The 24882-nt window shown below is 45.1% G+C and overlaps 1 protein-coding gene across 1 annotated transcript; it reads right to left on the bottom strand.

Annotated features, from left to right (window-relative positions):
• Positions 1 to 20044: 20044 nt before the first annotated feature.
• LOC141031995 (uncharacterized) lies at positions 20045 to 20851 on the bottom strand. The gene has a single exon (XM_073506229.1). The coding sequence runs from the start codon at positions 20849 to 20851 to the stop codon at positions 20045 to 20047; it is 807 nt and encodes a 268-aa protein (XP_073362330.1).
• Between the last annotated feature and the right edge of the window lie 4031 nt (positions 20852 to 24882).

Raw genomic sequence — 24882 nt, 5'->3', positions numbered from 1 at the left:
TGCAAAGGTGGCGGGCACTTGATGAAGGACTGTGCAAATAAACGTACATTCATTGTGCGGGAAGATGGTGAGTACTCATCCGCTAGTGATTTGGATGAAGATTCACGTGCTATGCTTGCCACTAATAATGTAGGTGACACTGAGGAGAATGACACAGAGGCGATACATGTTAATGCTGCGATGGCAGATCAATACCCAAGCCTTGTCACCATGCGAGTACTTAGTGCCCAGGTTGGGAATATTGAGATGCCTCAACGCCATAATCTTTTTCAAACTAAGTTTGTTGTCAAAGGGCATTCTGTTCGTGTGATCATTGATGGTGGAAGCTGCAATAATTTGGCGAGTATAGAAATGGCCGAGAAACTTTGCCTCACCACTATGAGACACCCCCATCCATATTACATCCAATGGTTCAACGACTGTGGTAAGTTGAAGGTAACACGTCGTCTGCGAGTACAATTTACACTTGGTTCATACCATGATTACGTTGATTGTGATGTTGTTCCTATGCAAGCTTGTTGTTTATTGTTAGGTCGACCTTGGCAATATGATAATAGTGTTGTCCATCATGGTAGAACAAAATTGTATATTCTCGTGTTGGAAGGAAAAGCCATTAACTTGCTTCACATGACCCCCGATGAAATAATAAATGATGAGAAAGCTAAATCAATTCTGAAAAATTGATCGTACTACCCCTGCCATCAATTCTGAAAAATTTCCATTAAAAGTCCCAACTTGTGCTCTGGATATACCGTGTGCCCAAATAGTTAATTTGCATCCATATCATCCATATATAGACTCTGTGTGGGATAAAATTTGTCATGATATTCATAACGGCGTTATTATAAAATTATCACACCCTCATGCGCTAATGCCTTTGGAACGGCCTATATGTGTTGCATCTATTTTTGCTTTGCTCTATGATGTGTTTCAGATAGATGAAAGCCGATGACGACTTTGTTTTCAAGAAAGGGAGGATGATGTGGACATTCGCGCCATAGATACATCTAGAAATATTACACGACATATTTTTCAGGTGATTTCTAGTAATAAATATTTAAGTCTTTGTTTCAGTAATGGACACAAATATATTACAGATCTTGTTATTATATGCAGGATTAAGGCGCGTGTGAAGATGCAAGTATATATATGCATCCATACATGTGTGCACATGCATGAGTTTTCACTATGCCACGATGGTGACACTGCCTCCTATCAACATCAGCAATCCATTCAAGATGGTGGGTCCATGAGCACATGCAAGTCCACGTGAATATGTCCAGGGCACTGTGTCTCGCAATGCATGCAATGGACGGCAATGCAATCATCGGTCCAAGAAACATCAGGCAATAGATGGGCCCCAACGCAGGCCAATATTTTGCTTCTACTTACGTGGGCTTCACCAAAGGACCGAGCCTGGTCAGGACATAGAGCGCGTCTGCCTGAATCGTGCCGCCGTCGTCTACCCGTCTCCATGGTTAATAAATAGCAGCAACAATTAGGGTTAGACTCGGGTTTTGTTTAGAGAAGTTTAGCTATTGCTATTTTTATTTGTCTTTACTCGTAGCGGCTAGTGCGACCGTCAAGAAATTCTATCGGAACCCCAACTTGTGAGATCTATTCCATGTAGCATATCCGCAATTTTTAGACTGATTGGCTATTATTTTCTTGCATGTTCTTTGATTTGCCTGCAGGGAAAATCCTTCGTGGATAGGTCGATCGCACCATTGGTTCGGTCGATAACACCATGGAGTTGGTTCAGCGATTGTCGTGGATATTATTCGTGTACGGTTCTCCTTGTACGGTTGTAGCCGGATCGTGAGGGTCAAATCCTTTCAAAAATCGTAGTTAATTATCTCTCTCTCATCGAAAGATCAGGCCCCAGTTCACATCAAACAAGCACACAAGCAAGGGATATAACACAATAAAAGCTTGCACAATTAAAGGTAAGAGATAACCAAGAGTGGAGCCGGTGGAGACGAGGATGTGTTACCGAAGTTCCTTCCCTTTGAGAGGAAGTACATCTCCGTTAGAGCGGTGTGGAGGCACAATGCTCCCCAAGAAGCCACTAGGACCACCGTATTCTCCTCACGCCCTCACACAATAAGAGATGCCGTGATTCCACTATTGGTGCCCTTGAAGGCGGCAACCGAACCTTTACAAACAAGGTTGGGGCTATCTTCACAACTTAATTGGAGGCTCCCAACGACACCACGAAGCTTCACTACAATGGAATATGGCTCCGAGGTGAGCTCAACCATCTAGGCTGCTCAAACACCCAAGAGTAATAAGATCCGCAAGGGGTTAGCGGGGGTAATCAAATTTCTCTTGGTGGAAGTGTAGATCGGGGCCTTCTCAACTAATCCCTAGAAAATCAACAAGTTTGATTGGCTAGGTAGAGAGATCGGGCGAAAATGGAGGTTTAGCAAAAATGAGCTTGGGGAGGGAAGAGGTGGTCTTGTTGGGGAAGAAGACCCCCTTTATATAGTGGGGGAAAAGATCCAACTGTTATCCCCTCTCTCAGCCCGCACGACGCAGTACTACCGCACACTGCCGCGGTACTATCGCACAGGGTTGCGGTACTACCTCTGCAGGGTGCGATACTACCGCTTGTGCGGTAGTGACCAAATGAGGGCCTGTTGCACAGGGCAGTGAGCGGTAGAACTGCCGGAGCGGTACTACCGCGTGCCCCTACGGTACTACCGTAAGGCAGGTATTAACTGGCACTGGAAATGCACAGAAGTAATAAATTACTTCTGTAACAACTTCTGCTGAGGTTGGAACTGTGCAAAAGTCCGGCATGGTAGTACCGGACAGACGTCACAGTACTACCGCATAAGGGCAGATGTAAAATATTACATCCGCACCACTTCCGCATGCATCAGCGTCAGGGCTGGAGATAGCGGTACTACCGCTCCCTTGAGCAGTACTACCGCACGCCACAGAGGCTTTAGCAGTTCGATGCCTTCATATCGGAGAGACATGGATAAACAGACGGTGCTCCATCAAAGCGAAGGAAAGGTGGTGCAAAGGAACAGATGTGTATGTGTTGATTCCTCCCTAACCTTTCCGAAGCGGACCCTCTCTTAATAGTACAACTTTCCTATGACTCAAATCCATCGAAAAGAAACGTAGAGGACAACGGTCTTTGATAGGCTTCGAGGGGCACCAAATCGTCGTGTGCCTAGACATGAGATATCTGAAATGCTCAATGCACACGATTAGTCTGCAAATGCATTGTCATCAATCACCAAAACCACTTAGGGAGAAATATGCCCTTACAATCTCCCCCTTTTTGGTGGATTGATGACAATACAGGATTTTGCACATAGAGATATATAATGAGCATAAGCAAACCAAAATCTATAAAATATAGACATGCTCCCCCTAGATGTGTGCATTCTATAGATATGCTTTGGACTGCAAAACACACACACTAGGATCAACACTCCCCCTTTATTTTATGGACAAGGCAATCCTTGCAACAAGATAAGTGACACTAAGCATGGAAGCAAGGTATAGCAAGTGAGGATGAAGATAAGGGCACAAGACAAAATAAACTCACAAGCTACTAATCATACTTGACAATAAAAGGATAAGAGTGATGGCATATGTCTCACACCATATGATAGAATAAGTCTCCTGGTCTCACATGCAAATAACACAAACCAATGCAACGATGAAGGTTTAACGAAAGCAAGGAGACAAATCAAAGTACTCACAAATCCTACACTCTCCCCCCTTTGGCATTGAGACACCAAAAAGGCAGAGAGGACACCTAAGACACAGGTGGTAGCTCCCACTGTAGTGATCACCCAACAATCTCCTCCTCTGAAGCAGCAGGAATGGACTCCTCATCTGACTCAACCCACTGATAGCCCTTCTTCTCCATCCAAGCAGCCTCAGGTGTGATGGTCTTCTCAGACCCACTCAAGAAGTGCTCGCCAAGCTTCCTCAAAATCTGCTTGTCGCGTTGGCGACTCTCCTTCTGAGCAACGTGAGTCTAGTATTGCCCCTTGGCCTGCATGCAAAACAGAGTCTTCACCCTGTCCTTGAGCTTCGAAGGCCAAGATGGCTCAGCAGAGGGAGGCTCATATGAAGGAAATATGCCCTAGAGGCAATAATAAAGTTATTATTTATTTCCTTATATCATGATAAATGTTTATTATTCATGCTAGAATTGTATTAACCGGAAACTTAGTACATGTGTGAATACATAGATAAAACAGAGTGTCCCTAATATGCCTCTACTTGACTAGCTTGTTCATCGAAGATGGTTATGTTTCCTGACCATAGACATGTGTTCTCATTTGATGAATGGGATCACATCATTAGGAGAATGATGTGATGGACAAGACCCATCCATTAGCTTAGCACTATGATCGTTTAGTTTATTGCTATTGCTTTCTTCATGACTTATACATGTTCCTCTGACTATGAGATTATGCAACTGCCAAATACCGGAGGAACACTTAGTGTGATATCAAACGTCACGACGTAACTGGGTGATTATAAAGATGCTCTACAGGTGTCTCCGATGGTGTTTGTTGAGTTGGCATAGATCGATATTAGGATTTGTCACTCCGAGTATCGGAGAGGTATCTCTGGGCCCTCTCGGTAATGCACATCACTATAAGCCTTGCAAGCAATGTGACTATAATGAGTTAGTTACGAGATGATGCATTACGGAACGAGTAAAGAGACTTGCCGGTAACGAGGTTGAACTAGTTATGATGATACCGACGATCGAATCTCGGGCAAGTAACATACCGATGACAAAGGGAACAACGTATGTTGTTATGCGGTTTGACCGATAAAGATCTTCGTAGAATATGTAGGAGCCAATATGAGCATCCAGGTTCCGCTATTGGTTATTGACCGAAGATGTGTCTCGGTCATGTCTACATAGTTCTCAAACCTGTAGGGTCCGCACGCTTAACGTTCGATGACGATTTGTATTATGAGTTATGTGATTTGATGACCGAAGTTTGTTCGGAGTCCCGGATGAGATCACGGACATGACGAGGAGTCTCGGAATGGTCGAGACATAAGATTCATATATTGGAAGGTTACATTTGGACACCGGAATGGTTCGGGTCATTTCAGATAAGTTTCGGAGTACCGGGGGTTACCGGAACCCCCCCGGGAAGTTCATGGGCCTTAGTGGAGAGGAGAGAAGGGCCACAAGGGAGCCCGACCCCCCCATGGCCAGTCCGAATTGGACTAGGGAGGGGGGCGGCGTCCCCTCTTTCCTTCTCCCCTTTCTCCTCCTTCCCTCTCTCCCTCTCTTGGAAAGGAAGGGGACTCCAACTAGGATTGGGAATCCTAGTTGGACTCGCGATGGCACGCGCTCCCCTTGGCCGTCCTGCTCCTCCTCCCCTTCTTTATATACGTGGGAAGGGGGCACCCCAAAGGAAACACAAGTTTCTCTTAGCCGTGTGTGGTGCCTCCCTTCACAGTTACAGACCTCGGTCATATCGTCGTGGTGCTTAGGCGAAGCCATGCACCGGTAACTTCATCATCACCGTCGCCACACCGTCGTGCTGACGGAACTCTCCCTCAACCTCAACTGGATCAAGAGTTCATGGGACGTCATCGAGCTGAACGTGTGCTGAACACGGAGGTGCCATACGTTCGGTGCTTGGATCGGTCGGATCATGAAGACGTTCGACTACATCATCTACGTTACTGAACGCTTCCGCTTTTGGTCTATGAGGGTATGTGGACACACTCTCCCGCTCGATGCTACACTTCTCCTAAATAGATCTTGCGTGATCGTAGGAATTTTTTGAAATACTACGTTCCCCAAAAGTGGTATCTGAGTCAGGTCTATGCATAGATGTTATATGCACGAGTAGAACACAAAGAGTTGTGGGCGATAATAGTCATACTGCTTACCAGCAACGTCGTACTTTGATTCGGCGGTATTGTTGGATGAAGCGGCCCGGACCGACATTACATGACCGCATTCATGAGACTGGTTCTACCGACGTGCTTCGCACACAAGTGGCTAGCGGGTGTCAGTTTCTCCAACTTTAGGTGAATCAAGTTTGACTACGCCCGGTCCTTGTTGAAGGTTAAAACACCACACTTGACGAAAAATTGTTGTGGTTTTGATGCGTAGGTAAGAACGTTTCTTGCTAGAAGTCCGTAGCAGCCACGTTAAACTTGCAACAACAAAGTAGAGGATGTCTAACTTGTTTTTGCAGGGCTTGCTGTGATGTGATATGGTCAAGATGTGATGATATATAAATTGTTGTATGAGATGATCATGTTTTGTAAAAGTTATCGGCAACTGGCAGGAGCCTTATGGTTGTCGCTTTATTGTATGAAATGCAATTGCCATGTAATTGCTTTACTTTATCACTGAGAGGTAGCGATAGTCGTAGAAGCAATAGTTGGCGAGGCGACAACGATGCTACGATGGAGGTCAAGGTGTCAAGCCAGTGACGATGGTGATTATGATGGTGCTTTGGAGATGGAGATCAAAGGCACAAGATGACGATGGCCATATCATATCACTTATTTTGATTGCATGTGATGTTTATCCTTTATGCATCTTATTTTGCTAAGTACGGCGGTAGCATTATAAGATGATCTCTCACTAAATTTCAAGGTATAAGTGTTCTCCCTGAGTATGCACCGTTGCTACAGTTCGTCGTGCCGAGACACCACGTGATGATCGGGTGTGATAAGCTCTACGTTCACATACAACGGGTGCAAGCCAGTTTTGCACACGCAGAATACTCGGGTTATACTTGACTAGCCTAGCATATGCAGATATGGCCTCGGAACATTGAGAACGAAAGGTCGAACATAATCATATAGTAGATATGATCAACATAGTGATGTTCACCATTGAAAACTACTCCATCTCACGTGATGATCGAACATGGTTTAGTTGATGTGGATCACGTTATCATTTAGATGACTAGAGGGATGTCTATCTAAGTGGGAGTTCTTAAGTAATATGATTAATTGAACTTTAATTTATCATTAACTTAGTACATGATAGTATTTTGCATGTCTATGTTGTTGTAGATCAATGGCCCGTGCTACTGTTCCTTTGAATTTTAATGCGTTCCTAGAGAAAGCTAGGTTGAAAGATGACGGTAGCAACTACACGGACTGGGTCCGTAACTTGAGGATTATCCTAATTGCTGCACAGAAGAATTACATCATGGAAGCACCGCTAGGTGCAAGACCCGCTGCAGGAGCTGCTGCTGACGTTGTGAACGTCTGGCAGAGCAAAGCTGATGACTACTCGATAATTCAGTGTGCCATGCTGTACGGCTTAGAATCGGGACTTCAACGACGTTTTGAACGTCATGGAGCATATGAGATGTTCCAAGAGTTGAAGGTAATATTTCAAGCAAATGCCCTAATTGAGAGATATGAAGTCTCCAATAAGTTCTATAGCTGCAAGATGGAGGAGAATAGTTCTGTCAGTGAACATATACTCAAAATGTCTGGGTATCACAACCACTTGACTCAACTGGGAGTTAATCTTCCTGATGATAGTGTCATTAACAGAGTTTTTCAATCACTGCCACCAAGCTTCAAAAGCTTCATGATGAACTATAATATGCAAGGGATGAACAAGACAATTCCCGAGCTCTTCGCAATGCTAAAGGCTGTGGAGGTAGAAATCAAGAAGGAGCATCAAGATGGTTAACAAGACCACTAGTTTCAAGAAAAAGGGCAAAGGGAAGAAGGGGAACATCAAGAAGAACGGCAAGCAAGTTGCTGCTCAAGTGAAGAAGCCCAAGTCTGGACCTAAGCCTAAGACCGAGTGCTTCTACTTCAAAGGGACTGGTCACTGGAAACGGAACTGCCCCAAGTATTTGGCGGATAAGAAGGATGGCAAAGTGAAAGGTATATTTGATATACATGTTATTGATGTGTACCTTACTAATGCTCGTAGTAGCACCTGGGTATTTGATACTGGTTCTGTTGCTCATATTTGCAACTCGGAACAGGGGCTACGGATTAAGCGAAGATTGGCTAAGGACGACGTGACGATGCGCGTGGGAAATGGTTCCAAAGTCAATGTGGTCGCCGTCGGCACGCTACCTCTACATCTACCTCCGGGATTAGTTTTAGACCTGAATAATTGTTATTTGGTGCAGCGTTAAGCATGAACATTATATCTGGATATTTTTTGATGCGAGCCGGTTATTCATTTAAATCAGAGAATAATGGTTGTTCTATTTATATGAGTAATATCTTTTATGGTCATGCACCCTTAATGAGTGGTCTATTTTTACTGAATTTCGATCGTAGTGATACACATGTTCATAATCCTGAAGCCAAAAGATGCAAAGTTAGTAATGATAGTGCAACTTATTTGTGGCACTGCCGTTTAGGTCATATTGGTGTAAAGCGCATGAAGAAACTCCATGCTGATGGGCTTTTGGAATCACTTGATTATGAATCACTTGGTGCTTGCGAACCATGCCTCATGGGCAAGATGACTAAGACTCCGTTCTCCGGAACAATGAAGCGAGCAACAGACTTATTGGAAATAATACATACTGATGTATGCGGTCCGATGAGTGTTGAGGCTCGCGGCGGGTATCGTTATTTTCTGACCTTTACGGATGATTTGAGCAGATATGTGTATATCTACTTGATGAAACATAAGTCTGAAACATTTGAAAAGTTCAAACAATTTCAGAGTGAAGTCGAAAATCATCGTAACAAGAAAATAAAGTTTCTACGATCTGATCGTGGAGGTGAATATTTGAGTTATGAGTCTGGTGTTCATTTAAAACAATGTGGAATAGTTTCGCAACTCACGCCACCTGGAACACTGGTACGTCTCCAACGTATCTATAATTTTTTATTGTTCCATGCTGTTTTATTATCAATCTTGGATGTTTTATAATCATTTTATAGTCATTTTATATCATTTTTGGTACTAACCTATTGACATAGTGCCAAGTGCCTGTTGCTGTTTTCTGCATGTTTTTTACATCGCAGGAAATCAATATCAGACGGAGTCCAAATGCAACGAAACTCCACGATGATTTTTTATGGACCAAAAGGAAGATGTTGGGCCCTGGTTGCACCTGGGGGAGTCCCGAGGAGGGGACAACCCACCAGGGCGTGCTAGGAGGCCCATGCATTCCCTGGTGGGTTGTGCCCACCTCAGGTGCCCCCCGGACCGCCTCTTTGCTCTATAAATACCGTGAAAATACCAGAACCCTAGGGGAGTCGATGAAATATTGATCCAGCCGCCGCAGAGTCTAGAACCACCAGATCCAATCTAGACACCATCTCGGATGGGGTTCATCACCTCCATTGGTGCCTGTCCGATGATGCGTGAGTAGTTCTTTGTAGACCTTCGGGTCCGTAGTTAGTAGCTAGATGGCTTCCTCTCTCTCGCTGAATTCTCAATACAATGGTCTCTTGGAGATCCATATGATGTAACTCTTTTTGCGGTGTGTTTGTTGGGATCTGATGAACTTCGAGTTTATGATCAGTTATATCTTTTTATATCCATGAAAGTTATTTGAGTTTCTTTGATCTCTTATATGCATGATCTCTTATAGCCTCGTATTTCTTCTCTGATACTTGGGTTTTGTTTTGCCAACTTGATCTATTTATCTTGCAATGGGAAGAGGTGCCCGGTAGTGGGTTCGATCTTACGGTGCTTGATCCAAGTGACAGAAAGGGAAATGACACGTATGTATCGTTGCTACTAAGGATAAAACGATGGGGTCTATCTCTACATAGATAGATCTTGTCTACATCATGTCATCGTTCCCATGAACTTAATACACTAGATGCATGCTTGATGGCGATCGATGTGTGGAGTAATAGTAGTAGATGTAGGCAGGCGCCGGTCTACTAATCTTGGACGTGATACCTATGTAATGATCATTGCCTAGATATCATCATAATTATTTGAGGTTCTATCAATTGCTCAACAGTAATTTGTTTACCCACCATTTGCTATTTTTCTCGAGAGAAGCCACTAGTGAAACCTACGGCCCCCGGATCTTCTTTCTCATATATTTGCTTTGCGATCTACTTTTCCTTTGCATTTTTATTCAGATCTATTAAACCAAAAATACAAAAAAATACTTTGCTGCACTTTATTTTATTTGCAATCTATTATTTCAATCTATTACATATTTCTCTCGTCAACACGCAATTTCTGGCATCGTTACCCGAAAGGGATTGACAACCCCTTTAACACGTCGGGTTATGAGTATTTGTTATTTGTGTGCTGAAGCTGTTTACGTTGTCTTGCTTGGTTCTCCTACTGGTTCGATAACCTTGGTTTCATCACTGAGAGAAATACCTACCGTCGCTGTGCTGCATCATCCCTTCCTCTTTGGGGAAATACCGTCGTAGTCCTAGCAGACCGGAGCTTTCTGTTGGAAATATGCCCTAGAGGCAATAATAAAGTGGTTATTATTGTATTTCCTTGTTCATGATAATTGTCTATTGTTCATGGTATAATTGTATTAACTGGAAACCGTAATACATGTGTGAATACATAGAGCACAACATGTCCCTAGTGAGCCTCTAGTTGAGTAGCTCGTTGATCAATAGATGCTTATGGTTTCCTGACCATGGACATTGGATGCCATTAATAACGGGATCACATCATTAGGAGAATGATGTGATGGACAAGACCCAATCCTAAGCATAGCACAAGATCGTGTAGTTCGTTTGCTAGAACTTTTCTAATGCCAAGTATCGTTTCCTTAGACCATGAGATTGTGCAACTCCCGGATACCGTAGGAATGCTTTGGGTGTACCAAACGTCACAACGTAACTGGGTGGCTATAAAGGTGCACTACATGTATCTCCGAAAGTGTCTGTTGGGTTGGTACGAATCGAGACTGGGATTTGTCACTCCATATGATGGAGAGGTATCTCTGGGCCCACTCGGTAATGCATCATCATAATGAGCTCAATGTGAATAAGGAGTTAGTCGCGGGATCATGCGTTACGTAACGAGTAAAGAGACTTGCCGGTAACGAGATTCAACGAGGTATGGGGTTACCGACGATCGAATCTCGGGCAAGTAACATACCGATAGACAAAGGGAATTGTGTACGGATTGATTGAATCCCCGACATCGTGGTTCATCCGATGAGATCATCGTGGAACATGTGGGAGCCAATATGGGTATCCAGATCCCGCTATTGGTTATTGGCCGGAGGTTGTCTCGGTCATGTCTGCATGGTTCCCGAACCCGTAGGGTCTACACACTTAAGGTTCGGTGACGCTAGAGTTGTTATGGGAAATAGTATGTGATTACCGAAGGTTGTTCGGAGTCCCGGATGAGATCCCGGACGTGACGAGGAACTCCGGAATGGTCTGGAGGTGAAGATCGATATATTGGACGAAGGGTATTGGAGTCCGGAATTGTTCTGGGAGTACTGGGTGACGACCAGCGTGACCGAAAGGTGTTTCGGAGGCCCCGGCAAGCGTTGGGGGGCCTTATGGGCCAAGGGGAGGGGGCACACCAGCCCACTAAGGGGCTGTGCGCCCCTCCCAACCCCTCTCACATAACCTGGAGAGGTGGGGGCGCCTCCCCTAGGGCAGCCGCCCCTCCCGGCTTGGGGGGCAAGTTTCCTAGGGGTGGGGGCGCCCAAACCCATCTAGGGTTTCCCCTGTGGCCGCCACCCCTCCCCTAGGGAACCCTAGGGTGCCTCCTCCACCCCCTTCCCCCTATATATAGTGAGGGAGAGAGAGGGAGCCGCACCCCTTCCCTGGCGCAACCCTCTCCTCCTCCAACTCCTCCTCCTCCTCCGTAGTGCTTAGCGAAGCTCTGCCGGAGAACCACGAGCTCCATCGCCACCATGCCGTCGTGCTGCTAGAGTTCTCCTTCAACTTCTCCTCTCCCCTTTCTGGATCAAGGAGGAGACGTCCCAGGGCTGTACGTGTGTTGAACATGGAGGCGACGTCCGTTCGGCGCTAGATCGGATCTTCCGCGATTTGAATCGCCGCGAGTACGACTCCATCAACCGCGTTCTTGTAACGCTTCCGCTTAGCGATCTTCAAGGGTATGAAGATGCACTCCTTCTCTCTCATTGCTAGCATCTCCTAGATTGATCTTGGTGACACGTAGGAAAATTTTGAATTATTGCTACGTTCCCCAACAGTGGTATCAGAGCTAGGTCTATGCGTAGATTCTATGAACGAGTAGAACACAAAGTAGTTGTGGGCGATGATTTGTTCAATTTTATTACCGTTACTAGTCTTATCTTGATTCGGCGGCATCGTGGGATGAAGCGGGCCGGACCGACCTTACACGTACGCTTACGTGAGACAGGTTCCACCGACTGATATGCACTTGTTGCATAAGGTGGCTAGCGGGTGCCAGTCTCTCCCACTTTAGTCGGATCGGATTCGATGAAAAGGGTCCTTATGAAGGGTAAATAGCAATTGGCATATCACCGTTGTGGCTTTTGCGTAGGTAAGAAACATTCTTGCTAGAAACCCATAGCAGCCATGTAAAACATGCAACAACAATTAGAGGACGTCTAACTTGTTTTGCAGGGTATGCTATGTGATGTGATATGGCCAAAAGGATGTGATGAATTATATATATGTGATGTATGAGATTGATCATGTTCTTGTAATAGATATCACGACTTGCATGTCGATGAGTATGACAACCGGCAGGAGCCATAGGAGTTGTCTTAATTTATTGTATGACCTGCGTGTCACTGAGAACGCCATGTAATTACTTACTTTATTGCTAACCGTTAGCCATAGTAGTAGAAGTAATAGTTGGCGAGACAACTTCATGAAGACACGATGATGGAGATCATGATGATGGAGATCATGGTGTCATGCCGGTGACGAAGGTGATCATGTCGCGCCTCAAAGATGAAGATCAAAGGCATGAGATGATATTGGCCATATCATGTCTCTCTATGATTTGCATGTGATGTTTGTCATGTTTACATCTTATTTGCTTAGAACGACAGTAGAATAAATAAGATGATCCCTCATAAAATTTCAAGAAAGTGTTCCCCCTAACTGTGCACCGTTGCGAAAGTTTGTTGTTTCGAAGCACCACGTGATGATCGGGTGTGATAGATTCTAATGTTCGCATACAACGGGTGTAAGCCAGATTTACACATGCAAACCACTTAGGTTGACTTGACGAGCCTAGCATGTGCAGACATGGCCTCAGAACACAAGAGACCAAAAGGTCGAACATGAGTCGTATAGTGGATACGATCAACATGAAGATGTTCACCGATGATGACTAATCCGTCTCACGTGATGATCAGACACGGCCTAGTTGACTCGGATCATGTATCACTTAGATGACTAGAGGGATGTCTATCTGAGTGGGAGTTCATTAAATAATTTGATTAGATGAACTTAATTATCATGAACATAGTCAAAAGGTCTTTGCAAATTATGTCGTAGCTCACGCTTTGGTTCTACTGTTTTAGATATGTTCCTAGAGAAAATTTAGTTGAGAGTTGACAGTAGCAATTATGCGGACTGGGTCCGTAAACTGAGGATTGTCCTCATTGCTGCGCAGAAAGATTATGTCCTTAATGCACCACTCAGTGTGCTGAACCTCGAGCGTCGGTTGTGGATGTTGCGAACATCTGACATACACGTTTTGATGACTACATGATAGTTCAGTGCGTAATGCTAAATGGTTTAGAATTGAGGCACCAAAGACGTTTTTGAAACATCGCAGAACATATGAGATGTTACAAGGACTGAAATTGGGGTTTCAGGCTAGTGCCCACGTCAAGAGGTATGAGACCTCTGACAAGTTTCTTAAGCCTGCAAACTAAGGAGAAAAGCTCAATCGTTGAGCATGTGCTCAGATTGTATGAGTACTACAATCGCTTGAATCGAGTGGGAGTTAATCTTCTACTCCCTTCGTCCCATAATATAAGAGCGTTTTTTACACTACACTAGTGTCAAAAACGCTCTTATATTATGGGACGGAGGGAGTAGATGAGATGGTGATGGTTCTCCAAAGTCACTGCCACCAAGCTACTAGAGCTTCGTGATGAACTATAACATATCAGGGATAGATATGATGATCCTTGATCTATTCGCGACACCGCGAAAGTAGAAATCAAATGGGAGCATCAATTGTTGATGGTTAGTAAAACCACTAGTTTCAAGAAGGGCAAGGGCAAGAAAGGGATACTTCATGAAACGGCAAATCAGTTGCTGCTCTAGTGAAGAAACCCAAGGTTGAACCCAAACCTGAGTCTAAGTGCTTCTGAAATAAGGGGAACGGTCACTGAAGCAGAACTACCCTAGATACTTGGTAGATGAGAAGGCTGGCAAGGCCGACAGAAGTATATTGGATATACATTATAATGTGTACTTTACTAGTACTCGTAGTAGCACCAGGGTATTAAAATACCGGTTCGGTTGCTAAGTGTTAGTAACTCGAAATAAAAAGCTACGGAATAAATGGAGACTAGCTGAAGGTGAGATGACGATATGTGTTGGAAGTGTTTCCAAGGTTGATGTGATCAAGCATCGCACGCTCCCTCTACCATCGAGATTGGTGTTAAACCTAAATAATTGTTATTTGGTGTTTGCGTTGAGCATAGACATGATTGGATTATGTTTATCGCAATATGGTTATTTATTTAAGGAGAATAATGGTTACTCTGTTTATTTGAATAATACCTTCAATGGTCTTGCACCTAAAATGAATGGTTTATTGAATCTCGATCGTAGTGATACACATGTTCATGCCAAAAGATATAAGATAGTAATGATAGCACCACATACTTGTGGCACTGCCATTTGAGTCATATTGGTATAAAATGCATGAAGAAGCTCCATGTTGATGGATCTTTGGACTCACTCATTTTTTGAAAAGTTTGAGACATGCAAACCATGTCTATTGGTTTGTACGCATGAAGAAACTCCATGCAGATGGATCGTTTGGACTCACTTGATTTTGAATCACTTGAGACATGCAAATCATACCACATGGGCAAGATGACTGAAAGGCCTCGTTTTCAGTGAGATGAAACAAGAAAGCAACTTGTTGGAAGTAATACATTTTGATGTGTGGAGTCCAATGAGTGTTGAGGCACGCAGTGGATATCGTTATGTTCTTACTTCACAGATGATTTGAGTAGATGCTGAATATATTTACTTGATGAAACACAAGTCTGAATTATTGAAAGGTTCAAGTAATTTCAGAGTGAAGTTGAAGATCGTCGTGACAAGAGGATGAAATGTCTATGATATGATCATAGAGATGGATATCTGAGTTACGAGTTTGGCACACAATTAAGACATTGTGGAAATTGTTTCACAACTAATACTGCCTGGAACACCATAGTATGATGGTGTGTCCGAACATCATAACTACACCCTATTGGATATGGTGCATACCATGATGTCTCTTATCGAACTACCACTATCGTTTATGGTCTAGGCATTAGAGACAACCGCATTCACTTTAAATAGGGCACCACGCAATTCCGTTGAGACGACACCGTATGAACTATGGTTTAGAGAAACCTAAGCTGTCGTTTCTTAAAAGTTTGGGGCTGTGATGCTTATGTGAAAAAGTTTCAGGCTGATAAGCTCGAACCCAAAGCGGATAAATGCATCTTCATAGGACACCCAAAAACAGTTGGGTATACCTCCTATTTCGGATCCGGAAGCAAAAGTGATTGTTTCTAGAAACGGGTCCTTTCTCGAGGAAAAGTTTCTCCCGAAAGAATTGAGTGGGAGGATGGTGGAGACTTGATGAGGGTGTTGAACCGTCACTTCGACTAGGGTGTAGCAGGGCACAGGAAGTTGTTCCTATGGCGCCTACACCAATTGAAGTGGAAGCTGATGATAGTGATCATGAAACTTCGGATCAAGTCACTACCAAACCTCATAGGTCGACAAGGATGCGTACTACTTCAGAGTGGTACGGTAATCCTGTCTTGGAAGTCATGTTGCTAGACAACAATGAACCTACGAGCTATGAAGAAGCGATGGTGGGCCCGGATTCCAACGAATGGCTCGAGGCCATAAAATCCGAGAAAGGATCCATGTATAAAAGCAAAGTATAGACTTTGGAAGAACTACTTGATTGTCGTAAGGCTGTTGGATGCAGATGGATTTTAAAAGGAAGACGGACAATGATGGTAAGTGTCACCATTAAGGAAGCTCGACTTGTCGTTAAGATGTTTTCCGACAAGTTCAAGGAGTTGACTACGATGAGACTTTCTCACTCGTAGCGATGCTAAGAGTCTGTTGGAATTATATTAGTAGTTACTGCATTATTTGTGAAATCTTGCAGATAGGATGTCAAAACATTGTTTCCTCGACGATTTTCTTGAGGAAAGGTTGTATGTGATTCAACCAGAAGGTTTTGTCAATCCTGAAATATGCTAACAAGTATGCAAATCTCCAGCAATCCTTCTAAGGACTGGAATAAGCATCTCGGAGTTGGAATGTACGCTTTGATGAGATGATCAAAGATTTTGGGTTTATACAAAGTTTATGAGAAACATGTATTTCCAAAGAAGTTAGTGGGAGCACTATAGAATTTTTGATGAGTATATGTTGTTAACATATTGTTGATCAGAAATGATGTACAATTTCTGGAAAGCATACAAGGTTATTTGAAAAGTGTTTTTCAATGGAAAACCTGGATTAAGCTACTTGAACATTGAGCGTCAAGATCTATAAGGATAGATCAAAAACGCTTAATACTGCTTTCAAATGAATACATACCGTGACAAGATTTTGAAGGAGTTCAAAATATATCAGAAAAGAAGGAGTTCTTGCTATGTTACAAGGTGTGAGTATTGAGTAAGACTCAAGACCTAACCACAGCAGAAGAGAGAGAAAGGACGAAGGTCGTCCCCTATGCTTTAGACGTAGGCTCTACAGTATGCTATGCTGTGTACCACACCTGAAGTGTGCCTTGCCATGAGTTAGTCAAGGGGTACAAGAGTGATCCAGGAATGGATCACATGACAGCGGTCGAACTTATCCTTAGTAACTAGTGGACTAAGGAATTTTCTCGATTATGGAGGTGGTAAAAGAGTTCGTCGTAAAGGGTTACGTCGATGCAAACTTTGACACTAATCCGGATGACTCTGAGTAGTAAACTGGATTCATATAGTAGAGCAGTTATTTGGAATAGCTCCAAGTAGCACGTGGTAGCTGCATCTACAAGATGACATAGAGATTTGTAAAGCACACACGGATCTGAAAGGTTCAGACCCGTTGACTAATAACCTCTCTCACAAGCGAGGTATGAACAAACCCCATGGGTGTTGGATTCATTACAATCACATAGTGATGTGAACTAGATTATTGACTCTAGTGCAAGTGGGAGACTCTTGGAAATATGCCCTAGAGGCAATAATAAAATGGTTATTATTGTATTTCCTTGTTCATGATAATTGTCTATTGTACATGCTATAATTGTATTAACTGGAAACCGTAATACATGTGTGAATACATAGACCACAACATGTCCCTATTGAGCCTCTAGTTGACTAGCTCGTTGATCAATAGATGGTTATGGTTTCCTGACCATGGACATTGGATGCCATTGATAACGGGATCACATCATTAGGAGAATGATGTCATGGACAAGACCCAATCCTAAGCATAGCACAAGTTCGTGTAGTTCGTTTGCTAAAGCTTTTCTAATGTTTTTTTGAGGGTCAACGACAGTGGGAGAGGCTCCCACTGACTTCTGTATTACTCACAAAGAAACCAGTTACATCATTGTTACAAGTGGGTTTTGTGGCCCCCCGGCCAAAAACTCTATGAGGCTACGAAGGCAAGTATTACAATTGTTGTATGTATGAGTCTAGGAAAGGACGCAACTCCTCCCTACAACTGTGAACCAATAGGGTCAGAAGCTCTTTGAATCTAGCCAGCCATGAACCAAAAGAGTGTGGAACCCCTCTAAAGTGTTGATTATTTCTCTCCTTCCACAAGCTCCATGCAGCCATCAAGAAGATGTCCATAAACAGTGGTCGCCGCCAGTGTTCTCTGCCAGCATGTAGCAGAGCGAGCCTGTTCCCATTGCTTGGCCAGAGCATCCCAACCTTAGCCCATCATTGTTGGCTGAACGGGCAAGTGAAGAAGAGGTGTTCCACCGTTTCCTCACGGGGGTTCTGGCAAAGCATGCAAGTGTAGGTGTTGCCCGCCACGACAAAGTGCCTGCGTCTCAGCATGTTCCTAGTGTTTAGACGATCAACAAACAATAGCCAGCCAAACATTTTGAATTTGATCGGGCTTTTAGCTTTCCATAGCCAGCAGAAGGCATCATCAGCAGCTGTATCTCTGAAGCAGTGATCGTAATATCGCTTGGAGGAGAAAGCCCCACCAAGGTTGCATTCCCAGGCATCAGTGCACCCCTCATCAAGAATCACATGCATCGTTCCTTGCTGGATTTCTCTAACTTCCTCTCGAGCTTGTGTGGACAGCGGCAGGTGGAAGATCAAGCTCGGGTCCATAGCAGTGGGAATTTTTGCAACCGGATCATCTTCATTTAAGCAAAAAGAGAAAGCTCTCGGACAAATCTCCATTAATGATGTGTCACGGTCGTCAAACCAGACGTCTTTCCAGAACAGGGAGGAAGATCCGTTGCCCAGAGTGACTTTGGTGATCCCACGGAAAATATCACTGAGCTGCATTACGTCACGCCACCAGAAAGAGCCAACACGGTCCATTGCATGCGAAACTCTATCCGTGTAGTAAGTATCCCAGACCATAGTCACCCAGGGGACGTCATGGTGATTGTAAAACTTAAACAGATGCTTCAGAAGCAATGCAACATTCCGAGTCTTTATATCGATGACCCCAAGCCCACCTTTGCATTTTGGTCTACAGACCAACTCCCAGGCTGCTAGGGAGTTGTTTTTGACACCATCTTCAGAGTTCTTCGCCCAAAGACAGTACTTGCGCAGCTTATCAAGGTGCTCAATCACTTTGGGGTGGAGTTTGATTGTACACATGGCATAAATTAACATCGACGTCACTGCTGAGTTAACCAGAGTGAGCTTTGCCCCAGAGGACAACAAAGACAGAGCCGTGGACATTTTCCTCTCCACCCCATGCACAAGTGGCATGAGCTCAAGCAATGTCGGTCTGGTCGTGCCCATGGGGAGGCCAAGATAGGTGAACGGCATTGAGCCAACAGAGCAACCAAGAACTTGAGCCAGTTGCAATGCACGCTGTTGATCAAGATTGATAGGGATGAGAGTGGATTTGTGAAAGTTGACCTTCAGACCAACCGATGCTGCGTAGTCCTTAAGGATTGTTTTCATGCGGGCAACTTGATCAGGGCAGGCTGGCATCACCAGGATGGTGTCGTCCGCATATTGCACCACCGGGTAGTCACTGTCACGATTGCATGGGATGGGCAGCTCAAGCATCCCGCGAGCATACGCGTCATTGACCGCGGCTTGTAGGAGATCAGCAGCGAGGACAAAAATCAGTGGACAGAGGGGGTCGCCTTGCCGCACCCCACATTTGCACTGAAACTTTCTGCCAGGGACCCCATTAAGGAGGACAGATGACACTCCAGATCCAAAGATTGCTTCCATCCATCCCAGCCATTTGTCATCGAACCCCATGTGTCTCATGATCTCCATCATTGGGATGTGCTCTATGGTGTCGAAAGCTTTGGCGAAGTCTAGCTTGAGCAAAATAATCTCACGCGACGACCTCTGGCATTGGTGAATATATTCAAACGACCATGCAAGACAGTCTTGGATGGCTCTCCCCTTAATGAACCCATACTGGTTCCTGTGTATGATTTTCAGAATAACTTTCTACAGACGATTGGCCAAGATGTTTGTGACAATTTTCAGACAACAGTTTAGTAAGGTTATTGGCCTGTAGTCGTTTGCGGTTTCCGGAGATGAGGTCTTTGGTATCAAGGTAATGTATCCCTCGCTAATGCTGGTGATATCAAGGGCGCCCTCATGGAAATCCTGACACATCTTGTAGAAGTCCTCCTTAATAATTTGCCAGTAACTCTTAAGAAAACAACCATTAAAACCATCAGGGCCCGGAGCCCGGTCTGTCGGCATCTCCTTTATCACTGCATCATTTCCTCCTTAGAGAAGGGAACTGACAGCTCTTCCAAACCAGGGATCCGTCTGATGATCCGGGGCAGGTCGAAGCGCATGGTAGTTGGCTTGGAGGTGCCCAATCGTCCCTTATATGTGCTGTACAAAACCCCTTCTTTGCCAATGTGATCACTCACCACCACGTCTCCATCCCTTAAATTGGCAATCGAATTCTTCCTAAACCTCTCAATCGCTAGGGATTGAAAGAGTTTAGTATTTTCATCCGCAAATCTGAAATATCTAACAGTGCATCGTTTCCTCCAATAATCATTTTGATATTTCAGCAGCATATTGAGGTGCATTTTCAAGATTCGCCTGAAGTTCTTTTCTTGTATGAATAGAGCACGTTTGTCTTCAAGAAGATCCAACTGAGCGAGAGCTTCATTGCTGTTCTGAATCATGATTTTCAGCTTGGAGATCCCTCGACCCCAACGCTTAAGTTCATAGCGCAGATTTTTCATCTTTTTGCAGATAAGCGCCGCGGAGTTGGGAGCATGGCATGGCTTGGACCAGGACCGTTGAACTACGTCAGAGAAGCCCTCATGATTGACCCAGTAATTTTCAAATCGGAAGAGCTTGGACTTGGGGATTTTGGACTCAATGGTTACAACACACGGGATGTGATCAGATACTGGCTTGCCAAGAGGTAAGACCATCGTGTTCGGGAAGACAGTAGTCCAATTAGATGACGAGATGAACCAATCAAGCTGCTCAAGCAAGGGGTCATCTTGCATGTTGCTCCAAGTATACGATCTGCCCTTGACAGGGAGCTCCATCAGAGATTGTGCACGGATGATTTCATTGAACATGAGCATATCAGCAGCATCACCACCAGGTTCGTTTCTATTAGCTGTGGAACGAATGAAGTTGAAGTCTCCCAATAACAACCAATTTTCATTGCTGGGTATATTGAGATCGAAAAGCCAGGAACTAAAATCCGCCCAACGCTGGCCAGAGCAAGGGCCATAAACATGAGTAAGTTCCAAGCCTCATTAGATTGCGTTGAAACAAAAGAAACACCCACATCAAAGGAATCAGTAAACCATGGCATGCCCACAAACAGAGAGCTGTTCCAAATTGTGATAATGCCACCCGAAGCACCCATGGAAGGTGCAAACGCAAACTTATCAAAACGCTTGGGACAGAAAGTTTTAATAAAAGCTAAATCCAACGATTCGCGCTTAGTTTCCTGGATACATAGCACAGAACAACCGCTAGTATCGATCGCATTTCTAAGGGCCAAAAGTTTGTTCTCAGAGTTCATGCCTCTGACATTCCACGATAACACGTTCCAAGATTTATTCATGACTGCCGAGAAGATCAGTCGTCCGAAGAGGAAGCCATCTGCTGGCCATCCAGCAGCTTCTCCACAGAAAGATCTTCAAGAGCAATCCCACAACGGTCACCCACCTGTTGGATTTCCTCGATAGAAGTAGGAGGCGGGCAAGGAATAGAGGCCACCTGTGTAGGAGCAGCAGCCATGGAGATGGCCTGAACAGAAGGCATCACACGAGATCTCACCCTCGATCTAGTCTGCTTGATGTCATTGGCCTGATTGACTTTGAAGCCATCATACTTGTTGGACCTGGTGCTCCTTCTGAATGCAGTGGTGTCAAGAGGCACATGAGCATTACGCGAGTTGGTGACCGCAAAGAGGGACGAAGACGCAAGTTGCTGGAGAGCAGTTCCATGAGCAGGTACATCGACATGGGCTGGCTGAGAATCATCAGGTTCAGAAGTGAAATGTGCCGTGATAGCCTTAAGTCCAGGAGATCGATCAGCCAGGATCCACTCCTCCTCAACCACCCTAGCAGTGTCAGGTGTGTCCTCTTGCAGCAGACTGCGAGGAATAATGTTGGCTCCCAACTGGAAAGATGCACCAAAGACCATAGACATGAAATCCTGCTCAGGTACGATATTTGACAGCCACACTGCGCATACAGAGTTCAGGTGATTCTGAATAACCCTGAAGGGGTTGAGAGGAAGCATGACATGCTCAGACTGCACATCAGAAAGTGCCCGAGTATACATGCGTTTGAGCATATCTCCAATCCAAAGCAGAAAATCCTGATTAAGAACAACCATGAGATTAACTGACCCACCACCAGCTCTGAAAAAAGCTGAACGTGCCCGTGAGTTCCCAAGAACAAAACCATCAGCCAGAGCTTCAACCTCCTCAATTTCCTCCTTAGACGGCCAGACATCAGACAAATTATCATGAATGTCATGTTCTGGATCAACACCATCCATCAGCGACGGCCCATCATACTGGAAAAAGGTTCGGAAACTGAAACCTGAATAAGGAGTAGGAACAACTGGCCAAGCACGCCAACCATTTTCCTGAATCTGTTCCTGTTCTTGTGCATGGGCATTCCAAGCAGCCTCATTCAGCGCCTCTTATGCAGCCATCTCATCTAGCCTGGCCTGCTGCATAAGAGTGTAAAACGGGAGCTGATACGGGTGCGGTGATGCATTGAGGAGAGGAGGAGCTTCTTCTGTACTAACTAGATTGGGGATGGTGTTTCTGCCATTAAGAGCATACACTGGGACAGACCACGAACGGCCAAGCCCCGGCAGCAAACCAACATGAGTGATCAAAAGACTGTGCGGAACCTCAGCAACATCCTTAATATGACACTTAACTAGAACACGTGCTTTGTTCTGTCCTGGGCGCGGCCACACAAGCTGTTTACCAAAGTTGGAGACAACCTTATGAATGTAATGCTCTGTCTGATAATCCATAGGGAAAGCAAGAAACATAATCCAAACTTCATACTCAAAAGCAGGCATGCGCATATTAAGACCTTCATCATGCGGGACTAAAGAGAACGTGGAATCATCGGTCAAGGCATGAGGTCCCTCCCGAATCGCAGCATCTCTGCTTTCCATATCCGCAAAAACCACACACCCAATGCCAAGCGGATAGACAAAATCATCTAGCAGATCGTACTCCAGATCAACAGTAATAATGCGGCAGACTTCAGCCAGCCAGAACTCCCTCTGGTGGTCAGGCACTGGGGGATGGACGGAGACGATGGCATACCTATCGTGATTGAGCGGAGGATCATCCACCACCATGACATGACGCTGCACGCGATGAGCTAGGCCTCTATCAAAGGTCGATCCCACCGGAGCAAAGTCGAACGGGCGCACCGGGAAGTTTGCCATGTCTACAATCCGTTGGCGACAAGCAGGAACCGCCGGCGGCGAGGAGCCGATGGTGGTTTTTGGTGGAGGTGGCAGTGGTGGCGTGCTCGAGGGGGGTGTCTCTGCAGTCGATTGGGGAGGCTGGCTGGCGGAATTGACTACACAAGTGGGAGGGAGTCGTATCGGCAAGCAATGGGAAGGAGCCACGTTCGATAGGCATGAGATATTCTGTTTCCGAACCCAAACCTTGTGTACCTGTGTATCCCGAATAGTACGGGTCATACCAACTTCCGCAGGGTTATCTGCCATAGAAGATAGCGGGATTTTCCTAGGTAGGATCTCAACAGAAGTAGATGCATGCGGTCCAACATGTGTCCAACGCACTTTAGGCAACCGACCACATAGGTTGGGCTGATGGGCCCTATGGCCAAGGTGTTGAGAAAGCGGGCATCGGCGGAGCGCAGGGCAGTGAGCGGTCTGATGACCAGAAGCTGAGCAGGCCAGGCAGGTCAAACTTAATAAGGAGCGGCGCAATATGCATGGCACATGACGTGACGGGGTCGGATTAACAGATGGCACTGAATCTGAAGAATAGCACGAAAAATTTCCAGAGATGTCCCCACACTTTTGGCAAAATATACCCGTGCAAACTGAAGGTGAGTGACCAAACCTATCACAATGAGAACAGTGCTTAAGCCGTTTAAAAATATAATCCTTCGTGGGTATGCTAGAGATACCCACCATTAAGTTGACACTCTCATTCTCATATCTAGCTTGCCAACCATCAAGAATATGAAAAAGCGTTTCTTCAGGAATATTATCCCACAATCCCTGATAAAACCGATGTCCACGAAAGGATGGCAACGTGACATGAGATCCGGACAAATTCGGTATATTGATGGCCCCAATACGAAAAGGATAGGGACGTTCCTGAGAATCCGGCCCCGATAAACTTCTAAAAGATATATCCGGGGAGGGGCCGGCGCCGGAATGAGTCACCGTCGGCGAGTGAACCAACCCCAATTTATGAAAAACCATGAGCGATGCTGGATCAATACCATTCTTGGAGTTGGAGACGAGCCATTTGGATTTAATTGCCAGGCCAGGCGAAGATGCCAAGCCATTGAGTTCAGTATCCGCATGCCAACCAACGGTCCGAGACCGAGAATTTGCACCTCGATGGAGGTGGAAATGACATATGAAGTCCGGCCAGATGCGATCTCGTAGGCCAAAAATGAAATGACCCACCCGATTGGAAGCCACTGAGAACCAAAAACGACGATCACTCAAATGTAGAACATTGAATCCATCACTGAGTCCTCCAATGCAAGATTGTAATGCCAATCCCATAGATTCAACCGAGAGAGGAAAAGAGGCCGAGGAGAAGGAAACTTCAAGGAAGAATTCCTTGGAGTTAGGGTTTGGGACGAAGTGGACCGTAGATCCAAAACGTTTACGCACCTGGTCCTCGACCTTGAGGCCCGGGGAGAAATCCCAATGGAGGAGGCCGTCCATTGGGAGCGCTGGGAGGGGCAACTAGGGCCAGAGGCCGGAGTCGCCATGGGAGTCACCATGAGGGGGTGGAGAGGTGGGAGGGGCCATCCCTAGAATTATATTTTTATAGCTTTTCTAATGTCAAGTATCGTTTCCTTAGACCATG

This window comes from Aegilops tauschii, chromosome 1 (assembly GCF_002575655.3).
Source record: "Aegilops tauschii subsp. strangulata cultivar AL8/78 chromosome 1, Aet v6.0, whole genome shotgun sequence".
In the NCBI taxonomy this organism is placed as follows: domain Eukaryota; kingdom Viridiplantae; phylum Streptophyta; class Magnoliopsida; order Poales; family Poaceae; genus Aegilops; species Aegilops tauschii.
This window is presented reverse-complemented; position numbering and strand designations above follow the sequence as displayed.